The 11,164-nt window shown below is 38.9% G+C and overlaps 2 protein-coding genes across 2 annotated transcripts in view; both read right to left on the bottom strand.

Moving 5' to 3' along the window:
- LRRC66 (leucine rich repeat containing 66) overlaps positions 1–1,949 on the bottom strand; it is an 8,207-nt gene extending 6,258 nt beyond the window's left edge. Inside the window, exon 1 of the mRNA XM_009335217.1 lies at positions 1,454–1,949. Within this exon, the coding sequence (XP_009333492.1) occupies positions 1,454–1,949 (496 nt within the window). The remainder of the gene's footprint in view (positions 1–1,453) is intronic.
- A 495-nt stretch (positions 1,950–2,444) lies between these two features.
- On the bottom strand, positions 2,445–10,759 carry SGCB (sarcoglycan, beta (43kDa dystrophin-associated glycoprotein)). Its single transcript, XM_009335216.1, has 6 exons — positions 10,532–10,759; positions 8,955–9,164; positions 7,858–8,043; positions 7,554–7,745; positions 6,222–6,353; positions 2,445–5,351 (listed from the first exon to the last, which is right to left on the bottom strand). The coding sequence occupies exons 1-6, from the start codon at positions 10,757–10,759 to the stop codon at positions 5,148–5,150; spliced, it is 1,152 nt and encodes a 383-aa protein (XP_009333491.1). The 3' UTR covers positions 2,445–5,147.
- Positions 10,760–11,164: the final 405 nt, after the last annotated feature.

Below are 11,164 nucleotides of genomic sequence, written 5' to 3'. Positions count from 1 at the left end.
ACTAGAGGTAGCTGATAGGAAAGGCATTCAGAAGTTCTGGCAGTTCATCAACTCTTCCTTGCCACCTGCACGAAGAATTGTAGTTTGGATGCTTCCCTGAAGCTAAATTTGTGCCAAAAATACACACTGGTGCGGCAATAGCGGGCAGCAGCTGACACCTGGGGTGGCGGTTGTCAGCAGGGTTTCTCTGTGGCCAAACCCCTCTGCTTTAGAACTTGAGTTTGTGTTTTCTTACCAGAGCTTAAAAACTAGAATGTTATGGAAGTATTTTGGAGGAGAAACATAAAAGTTCTGAACATGTATTTAAATGAATATGGGATTTAAGTATAACTTGAAGTACGGAGGTACGATGCATAGCAATTTGACTTTTAACATCTAAGAACTGAGTCTCTTCCAGAAAAGGGTTGATCTGTCTGACCCACTGGGGCATCCTATAATGTGTAGTTATATTTATCTATCAAAACAAATCAAATCTGCATCAATGTATTTTATAATGAAAGCTTTTCGATACTGGCTATATGGGAACCTTACAGATACTACAAAATAATTAAGCGAAACGGTTTCCTGCATGCCAGAGAATTATTCAGCATCAAAAAAGGAGAAGAATAGAACTTCGAGGACCCTGTGTAGGTGCAAAATTACTCCCTTTGTCTGACTTCGTGAGGTAAGTGGGGTTTTGGTTTGGGCCCCCCAGTATTTTCAAAATCTAGAGCTCATGAATCTGATGATGTTATCAGAGATCAATTAAATTCAGCAAACAATGTATAGGATAGTGTTGCTCGTCCTGCAGCTTCTGCTTCGTTTAAACGCTGTTTGGACAGTGTGAACCGTCCGTTTATGAGGACAGAGGCTGTCATAAAGGCTACAATGCCTAGCGTAGTTCAGCGACTAGCAAACACCTCCTAAAAGTCTATCGAAACCTTACAGCCCTCTCTTGTTACTAGAAGGTGTCACTTTGGGCGCCAGATTGCATGGAGCAACACTGTTTTGACTGAATGAAATATATTTTCCTGTCTTCGTGAAATACTGAAATTGGAGTGAGTTTTATTTAAAAGACTATTTACTTTCTTCTGAAGAGTAGTATGAAATTCATTATCCGTAATTTTCTTGATGTTAAGGTTCATGACTGGGTTGTGGAGGCTGGTGTTTTTCCAAAGATCCTTACCTCCCTTTCTATACAAGAAGGAAAAATACTGCTTGGGCTCTCAGAGGATAAATTTGGTTGTATCTGACTGACATTACGGCATTACGATTGCGAAGACTGTATAAAAAACCCCAACCTAATCCAGAACAACCCATTTGCTTCAGTCTCCGTATTTGCACGCAGGTGGAACTTTCCCTCACCTTAACTAAATGAGATCGTCGCATTCTGAATTCAGCAAGGCGTACCGAATCCTATCCAAACCCAACTGTCCCCTTGGGAGTGAGGTCCTTAAAGATTTTGAAAGCTTACCTCTTGGAACTGTAGTAAGATTATTTCTTTCAACTGACAATACTTTCAAAGCAGGCAGGAGATGACAGCCTTTTCCATACTTTTTAGACCCAAGCGCAGGCGTAGGTATGTCCAGCGTGAGGGTGTGGATGGCATTACTGTCGAGGTTTAGAGTTTCTAAAAGGGGTAAATTTCTAAAAGTAGTTAAGGAGAGTTCGGAAATCAGGTTGTTACTGAGATTCAGGTGGTTTAGCATCCATTCTTCACTTCTTCCATCAGCGCACAGAAAAGTTTTAATGTTATTGTAACTAAAGTCAGCCGTTATTGCTGTCTGTGATATATCTTCTGGAATAGCAGATATTCCGGTAAAAGAACAATTCAGTAAGAACTCCCCATCCCACCGGCAGTCTGAATGGTGAGGTGTATCCAGAAGAATCCGCTGTGACTTGGTTCCCACTGATCCGGGAAGATTAAAGTAAAGGACCACAGCTATGACACTCAAGTGAAGATTATCCATAGTATCTATACGTAAAATGTAAAATTATGGTAAGTTCAGCATAACGAGTTAAACAGAAAGCGGAAATACTTCGACATTAGAAAAATCAACACTAAACAAATACCCAAAGCATTACCAACATTCTGCCTTAAACATTCAGTTTTGGAGTCTCAGGTATTTTTCAAAAAGAACAGTCGTAAACTGGTAACCTTCCCCCTCCCGCCACCTCTCCCAAAAAACAATCCAAACCTTTTCTTTCTTTTCCAGCCCTTCGGTCGAGAAACACAGCTTCTCAGGAACTTGTGAACTAACAACAGTGGAGACTTTTGAACTCTACTTCAGGTATCATACGCAATTACCACTGAGCAAAGTCCACCTGATACAATCAGTGACGAGTACATGTGGAATGATTTTCATACTTACAGTTAATAAAACACTAGTTTCCCTGTCAGTAACACGACAATGTATTTTTAATGAAAAAAAATTATTCTTACAAATAACACTTCTGAACCACAGTTGCATCTTAGAATTTATTGTTTCATTTCAGAACAAAGATTAGAAATTCAATTGTCTTTCACCTATTAAAACAACCACCACCTTTACAAATGCTGAGAACTCTTCACATGTAAGTTGTTTCAGCGTACCCAGTGCAGTGTTTTACACAGAGGCTTGTAGAACGTACTTTAAATGCAAGAATCTTAAGTGCATCTGTGGGATTGAAATAAATAATGTGCCACACGATGTTTTAAATAGGTATAGAAAAATGTACCTTAGGCAGTTAGAAGATAAACAACAAATAAATGCGCAACACAAGACGTGTGGCGCCAACATTTCTCAAACTGTGTAGTGAAGGCAACAAAATACATTAACAATACATAAATAGCGGCTAACAAATTGGTAATTTATTTCATTTGGTATTTGTATGATCGGTTTTGCTACGTTTTGACAAAAAATCCACACTTCAAAACGAATTATCCAGACCGTGATTTAAGAGTACCTTTGTGACAAATCTTTCAGCTATGTTGCGTACAGTATTTTAAAAAGAACTCTTGGTAATTACAAGAATCCAATACTAGCATATAGGCATATCAGTGTTAACGAAAGAAGAGCTTTAATATGCTCTTCGTGTGTAATCTACTTGACTGAGGCAGTATCCGTCATTTTCAAGATCTATTTCAGCTTTGAGGATACTGCTGCTTTCACACATATTTTTTTGTGTGTGTGTGTGTGTATTTTTATATATAAAAATAAAACGACAAACTTCCATTAGCATGAGAGTGAAAATTCTAAAAATGTTCATTTCCTCCTCTTAACTGTAAACAGATACTAATTGAGGGACTACTTAGCAGCAAAGATGTGTGCAAGTTTTCAGCAAAACGTGTTGAAGTGGCTAATAAATATTAACTCTAGTAAAATTATGAAGTTCATGAAGGCAGTATGCAAAATGTTAGTACTTTCCCGTAATCTTTAATGTGAGCAATTCAATGGCTTTTGCTACATTTTATTCTGCTTATTCTGTTTTTCTTAGAACAGCTTCACTGCTGTCCACCCCCCAAAACCCCCAACAACTACTGAGCATCCAAATTTGGCTTTGCCTTTGAGCAATGAGGGAAACGTGACCCCTCTGACCTCCCATGTGGCATAATGCCTGACCTAAGGACCCCCCTCTAGAAATCACTTCCACCCATACACACCCTGCACGAGAACTTACTGACTTGTGGTAAATACAGGAATTGGGACCTTAGATAAGAAGTTCTTGTTGCAGCAGGAGCCGATTTGTATTTTGTGGAATTCCGTGTACTTTGAGAGCTATAAACCAAGGGTAGATAGTGTATTTTCCCAGAACAAATGACCAGTTCTGAAGTTAATGACATTTGTACAACTTTTAGGAAGAGAAGTGTGTGCTTATCTAGAAAAACTTGTCAAAAAGCTACTTGCAAAGTCACCTTTGTGGCCTCTGTGATTAAGGTTACTTGATGCTACTGCAAAACAAAACTATTTTAAACTGAAGAAATACATGGGGTGGGGAAAGGAGGAATCTTAGAATGAGCTGGTCTATTTTTAGTACAGAACACCTTACCTCTGCAAAAGCAGTTACAAGGCTGTGATAGTTTCTGTAAGGCCCCAGTTCACCACAGAGACAGTTTCACTGTTGGCAAACTCAGATATGCATGTATTTACTCTGCTGTCATAGGATCCAATACCATCACAGTTGGAATTATAGACCTGCAGTTTAACTTCAGAATTTAATTCTGAGGTTCTCAGTAATGCAGCAGTACTGACATTTATGTGGAAAAAGAGATCTGATCTCAGACACTGCTGCAACAGTCATGCTTTAGATTATTACCTGTTGAATAACGGATTCATACACTGTTCACATTAAAGCACCCAGGAAAACACTTTTTTTGGGTAGTGAGCAAGTTATAAGTACATCTTTAAAAATGTACTTCTAATATAAACACGTTTTATAAACACTTCACATAAATTAAGCAACTGTAGAATGCCTGAACTGCACAGATAGAATGGGAGCTCAAGCAACACTTCAATAATCGCAAGACTATTTCAAAATTGAAGTTACATTTCCACACTCGATATTACTTTGCAAATATTCTTTATGCTAGCATAATTTTTTTTTAACTACATAAGAATATATAGCAGAAATAATGCAGTATTTTAAAGTGAATCTGCCATTACCCCTCTCTTAGTACACATATGGTAAACCACATAATTTTGGGGGAAATCATTACATCAATCTTTGGCAAGAAACGAAGAGAAGACAAAAATCTGCTATTTCAGCCATCCTAGGCAAACCCACTTCCAACAACAAATCGACATTCCTGTTGAAGTACTTCAGATCGCAGTTGTGTTCTCAGCAGCCCTCAAGGTCTTGGGATGTAGGACAAAAACCTCCTCTAAAGGCAACTGAAGGCAGTCAAGATTGTTGCTAAGATCACGTTCTTTAAATACATTCTACTGATCCCAATTCAGGAAGGTACTTCAGTATGCATGTAGCCTGAAAGCTTACTAAATCAGTGCCACTATTACGGCTAGCAAGATGATGACATAATACTGCTGAACGTAACGGCCTTTGCTTAAAAATATTATGTAATAAATGTTAGTATAAACTGCTGTAAAAACAGAAATCCTTGAAGGCATGCGATTACTTCGTACAAATATATGTAAACACAAAGGAGAACTCTCCTGGTAGTGGTTTGTGTTTTAGTGGGTGGCTCCGCACGGATTGACAGAAGTCTGACAACCCATGTTATAACCTGTCACCTGAACCTTGAACAGTGTCCCATCCGCACACATACAGAGCTTGAAACGCAGCCAGTTGCCGTTATTAAACTGCTCCCCGTAAGAAGAACTTGGCAGTCGCGATGGGCTGACCATCACAGTTCCATTCAGGATAATGCTGTTTTCCTATTAAAAGGGAGAAAAAAAAGAGTACAACTTCTGATTTAAACAAGGCAGGTTGTTGTTGAAAAAGACAAGCTGGTTTAACGAATAAATGACATCTTTAGGATGGCTGTAGAAATCAACAGAATAAAAACAGTACATATGACAAGGCTTCATTTTTTAATTAAATCTGTGAATAATGCCCATGAATTTCTCAATTATAGTCAGCAACGTACTTTGCTATTCCAGTGACAGATCGATATTGAGACAGCCAGCAGTAGTGTGGCTTTTCACTTTACAGATATATTAGCAAATGCAGTAAATCTAAAAATATGGACGTGAAATGGGAATCGGTGTTTAAATTCATACATGAAATCCATCCACACATGAAATAAAAGTGCATGTCTATCTATTTTTTTATCCTCCTTTAACCTTTTCCATCATTCCATATGCCCTGCAATCTTAACAATCTCCAAAACTCTTAAATGAATGCTGGCGAGGCTTACTGCGGCAGCACAGAAGGTAGTGCTCCTAACCGTATCCTCTGCTCCTCTGTCAAAGGTTGCTGACCCCAGTAAAGCCTCCAGAAGAGAAGATGAATTCCCTTTGGTATGCGTTTCAGTGCAGAGGCCAATAGCTTAGCTTTAATTGCATCGTGGATTTTTAGCATCTTAACAGTAGTAAATCATTGTTACCTGAAAACTATTGAACCACTAATTAACAACAAAAGTAACAAACCACCTTTTAAAATCCTACTAAATACGCTGACTGCAACTAAACTTTTATGTATGACTACTTTATATAAAATTTGAAACCATATAAAGCTACATCAGTTTATTATCAGCCTGAACGTGAAAGTAAGCTGTTCAAAAAATGCTGATTTGAAATACTTACTGCTTTAAGTTCCATGTTACCCCCCATTCGAAACTCAATGGTCTTGCCTGTGATGAAAACACCTTCATTTCCACGGACAATAGCACGGCCATCGACCTTTATGTTGAGATCACTGGTCGCATTGCTGGTAATCTAAGAACATAAACAAAAAAAGTGTATTACAGATCAATGAAAATATGTCACTTGGGTTTGTCTGAGTAACTTTAATTACCTTAAAAATATTGCTACACAATTTAATAAAAAACTTCAATGTACTTTTTGCCCTTCTGCCATTATGCCTATGAAGCTTCTGCCCATTTGTTATTTTCCACATTCACGTTTAAAAACAAGGATTACTTAATTTTGGAAGGTATGTAAAGTATTTTATTTTTGCAATAAAAATAACAATTCGTATGACAATTTTATGGGATACACAGTTAACACTCGTAGCAAATATAGGCTTCCTGTTGGGACTGATTACGTAAACTTACTCCTCTGTTTTCATTTAATCTGTTCCTTCTATGTATTTATAGGCTTGGGGGTTTTTTTCTGGAACATACTATTTAATTGTTAGCCTTGCAGAGGAAACACAAAGAAGAGCAAACTAAATTCTCTTCGTCCTTAACAGGATTACTCAATGCTTCCTACGGCACACTCAACCCTCTATAAAACCACTGATACTACTCTACTGATGTTACTCAAAAGAACTATGCACTGTACTCTACCTGTAAAGCCTTTATTATGAGTGATGATATGCAAGAAAGAAATTTTAGTCTGACATTAAGATCAACATTTTAAATGTACACACACTGACATTTAGGTTTTTTAGTTTCCTGATAAATACAGCATATTTAATGTACCAACCAACTTGTTTAACCTAGAAGCCATGAACTGACACAACTCCTATAATGCTGTGATTGTTCTCTACACTTTTACTCAGACTGCTGAAATTCTGGTTGTATTAACATTTATCTCCAACAGAAGGAAAATGATACATGCAGATCTGCTAATTATTTTTGTAAGATCTTACTAGGAACAGAGAAGCTTTTCATAGAAATTTTATTTCTGAAACAGTTATCCAGGCACAAATGGATAAATGCTTAATAAAAAGACACACAGGCCTAGTTGGCATGGTATTCCCAATGTTACACTCATTTAATGATGTCAGTTTTCATTTCTGTTCTAATTTTTAGGGTGATTTACATTTTCAGAGCTGCATTTTCAGCTACATTTAGTCAAATTTCTAAATATGCTTGAAAGATCGGATTAGTAAACTTTTTTCCTTATTCTACAACTAAGGCAATTCTGTAATGAGCATCTACAAACAGTAAGTGGTATTTAAAAGAGACATACCCTCTCTGTAGAGGCCTTTTGTACATTCAAGATTTTAACTCCGTTTGGCAGATGAAACTCATGAGTTTCATAGTCTGTGCTGAACAAGGTATTTTGTGTCCGTGGGTCAACAAATTCCATGCCAATATCGCTGGTAATAGAAGTTTTGTCTTTTTCCACACTAAGCTTGGTTGTTCCTTGCTGAAATACAATCTTCAGGAACAAAGTCATGAAGTTAATGATGTTTCAATTATAATGTTTATTAATAATGTGAGTGTAATTCCATAGTGTTGCTCACAGACTTTCAATTCATGATATAACTTACAGGTTGATTATTTCCAGTGATCACCAAATCTTCATTACGTCTGCCTCCTACAGTGCTTTTATATAATGGATGTATAACACCCATGTCAGAAACTTGCTTAAACCGCAACAAGCCACTCTCGTGGAACTCCATACTGTCACAACCATTGGGACCGATTCGAATCACTGCCCAGATAACTAGTGTAATCTGAAAGAGAAATGCACATTTTCAAAGATTACTTTGATCGTTTGGATCTTCCCACAACAAGCATTGATTTAACTAGATGTTTTATTTGAAATAATTATTCATGCTAGTGTTTAAGTGAGTTTTAGGCGTGAATTTACTTTAATCTGTTCAACTCCTACTGGAAACATCAGAACACATTTAATTATGAAAAGCATTTTCCATGATTTTTAGACTCGTCTGAAATGGTAACTAAAATAATTTGTATATATATTATATATATATATCTGAAATTAAATCATGTCCATAATTAAATCTTTTTCCTGTTTAAGGGTAACCATGGTATCATTAGCTAAACAGATTTCCTGAACAAAGTAGCTCAGCTCACGATATACCTACCCTTGAACTACAAGAAAGCACCTTCACAGATGGATGTCCAATTATGAAAAATAATTAATGACTTCTCATTGATCAAGCAATAAAAAGGTGGTAATTACAACAACAAAGGTTTAAAGTGCAGTGGCCGATTAATTCTGAATGCTCACGTGCAGCTCTGTTGTTATAGGTAAAATGTTCCTGGCTTAACAGTTTATCCTGAATGCATTTGTACTGCACTAGTAACACTTTGCACATTTGCTGTTACTGAGTTTTGGGAATGGAGAGACACTTTCAAGGTTCCTAATTCTGTGTTGCATAAACGGTAGGTTCCTTGCTGGGACCATATAACTGAAATAATAATGACTGAACTTGTAAGATTCTTCCACCTAATCTTGCTCAGACTACAAAAGAACAAAAAAGAAAAGAGAAAAAAGAGAAATCTCCTTCAGTACATTTTAAGTCCTTCTCAGCCATACTGGAGTAAGTTTTATTTCTCTAATAAACCGTCAAAAAGAAATACGTCCTAACGTTGCTTACAGCCGAAGTATTATACTCACAATCAGATTGATGACAGCCAAAACAAAAAGAAGAACAATCACACAAATGGCCAAGTTGCCCTTCCTGCCACGTAACCCTGTCTTATGGAGACGGTCTTCATCAATCGGAATGTATCCTGCTTTAAAGTTACTGTTGTGCTCCTTATTAACATTCCTGCGTTCCACAGCCTTCTCTCGCATAGACTTCTTCACTGGGCCGTTAGAACTTTGCTATAATACAAAGCATGGATTAGCTGTTATAAGGCATGTAAATCCACCAAAATGACACACATATATGTATGCAAAAAATTAAAATTTGAATTGACTAGTGGAATATACTAGTTATTATGTTCAGTATTATATTTCAGTCTGCCACTCTGTACTTAGAATACACATTTACAACCACTGCAATCTCTGCTAATGCAATGACTAAAATTAAAATCCAGATATTTTCAGACAATATGTTTTTATATCATTTTTATCATGGCAGATAGGAATTATTAATGACGTTGCAGTAAAAAAAAACAGCTGTAAAAAACTTAATAAGTTTTTACCTCTTGGGGACGATACAGGACATAATCTTGCAGGTCATTTACCAATACACAGGATTTTAGTTCCCTCCATGCTAATGCTAGACAGACTCTCAATAAGTCTATCCAAAAGGCGTGTAGTGGATACAGTTTTTAAGTTAGTTTGATAGCACAGGGTTTGCATTCAACTTCTATTGCTTGCATGCAGCATTAAGAACAATACTGTAAGGCTTCAAACCTGGCACGGGGAACTTGGCTAGCCTAGCTTTAATTTAATTATTTGAAGTTACCAGATTGCAAGGGATATCCCATCAATGTAACAAATTAACATGTAGAAGAAACTCTTGTAGATATTCATAGGGAAAATAAACCTTTGATGTATTTTTGTAACTTTGTCCAAAATTTTGTTCCACCTCCCTTGAATGGAACAGGTTGCTATTTAAGGGTTCAATTCTTCAAAGAAAGGGCTTGATCTTTTTGATGGGATTAAGTTTGTTGATCTGAAATGAACCCTGAAGCTGCACCTTAAGCTTACTGCACTTATGTGTCTACACTGATGTAATGGGTAAAAAAAATCTTGTTTTCTTCTGTTGCCAAAGAACAAGGAAATGGGTTGAGAAAGGTGCTTGACCCGAACAAGTTTATGGAGGGCTTCCTTGATGATGTTCTGGAAGCCACCCTAACCCTGCACAAACTCAGAATTGGCTAGGCAGGGAAAGAAGAGAGAAGAGGTCTGTGCTCTGGGGAAAAGGTCACGGAAATCTTGTACAACAGGACAGTAAGTATCTTGTCCTGAGGGTAGCGTGTTCTTGAAAGGATGTGACGGTGAGATAAAACTCCAATATAGTTTTTTCACTCGGTAAGGCAGCGCAACAGAAGACAGCACCAGGACTGGGAGAACGTGGCTGAAATGGTGACTGCTGGAACAAGTGCTGGAGCATCCATGCAGCACTAGGCAGTGCTTCCTATGGCACCCGAGACGAGGCTGTTACAGGACCCCTCAGGCATCTGGGGCTTCCCACCCTCAGCCGCCACCGCGCACATGCACATACACAGAGGCACTCTGACTGGGAGTCCCGCGGAGGTGCCGGAGCTCCCGACAGATGAGCCCTCGGACCGCTCCGTTCTTTTCCCTCCGGCCTGCGCGGCGCTGACAGAGTCCCCGTCCCGCCCCGCCGCCTGGGTGACAGTGACACCCCTTCTGACAAATTTAGCTTTCACTCCCGAGTGAGACCTCGGATGCTGAGCCCGAATCTGAGCTTCGGTCGTATTTATACCCTGCCGCTGACCGACCATACTTGTGCCAGCGTAACAAGACGACTGACGGCGCAGTCCTATAAATACCAACCGCACCGACCAGCTGCTTTCCCCGTCACTAATTAGTGGCAAGTGCCTATTTACGCAAGACAGTTACATTCCCGTACAGAAATACCAGAACACTTTATTTCGAAAACAGAAAGTATTTTTCTTTTCAGAGATTCTGCGTCTGCGGGCCGGACGGCGCAACTCCGGGCTGTAACGCCTCCCGCCCCGACAGCGGGCTCAGGCTGCCTCTCCCCCGCTGAGGCGGCTGTTCCCGCAAGGCAAAGGCCGTCCTTCCCGGACAGCGCTGGGCGCGGGTCGGAAACGCCGTCCAAACACCGTTTCTCCCCACCCCGGTTAGTGCAGGCGGCGGGGAGCCAGGGGGGACACGGGCGGGCC

This window comes from Pygoscelis adeliae, unplaced genomic scaffold (assembly GCF_000699105.1).
Source record: "Pygoscelis adeliae isolate BGI_AS28 unplaced genomic scaffold, ASM69910v1 Scaffold21, whole genome shotgun sequence".
NCBI lineage: Eukaryota > Metazoa > Chordata > Aves > Sphenisciformes > Spheniscidae > Pygoscelis > Pygoscelis adeliae.
Note: the sequence above shows the minus strand (reverse complement) of the source record. Positions and strands in the feature narration are given on the sequence as shown.

Bases quoted from the DNA above. Each gene is read 5' to 3' on its own strand.
- SGCB (XM_009335216.1), bottom strand. From the start codon at position 10,759: ATGGTCGGTCAGCGGCAGGGTATAAATACGACCGAAGCTCAGATTCGG. The intron at 9,165-10,531 runs GTCAGAGTGCCT...TTTGTATTATAG, and splicing joins GCACCTCCGCGGGACTCCCA to CAAAGTTCTAACGGCCCAGT. The intron at 7,746-7,857 runs GTAAGTTATATC...TTGTTCCTGAAG, and splicing joins TCACTGGAAATAATCAACCT to ATTGTATTTCAGCAAGGAAC.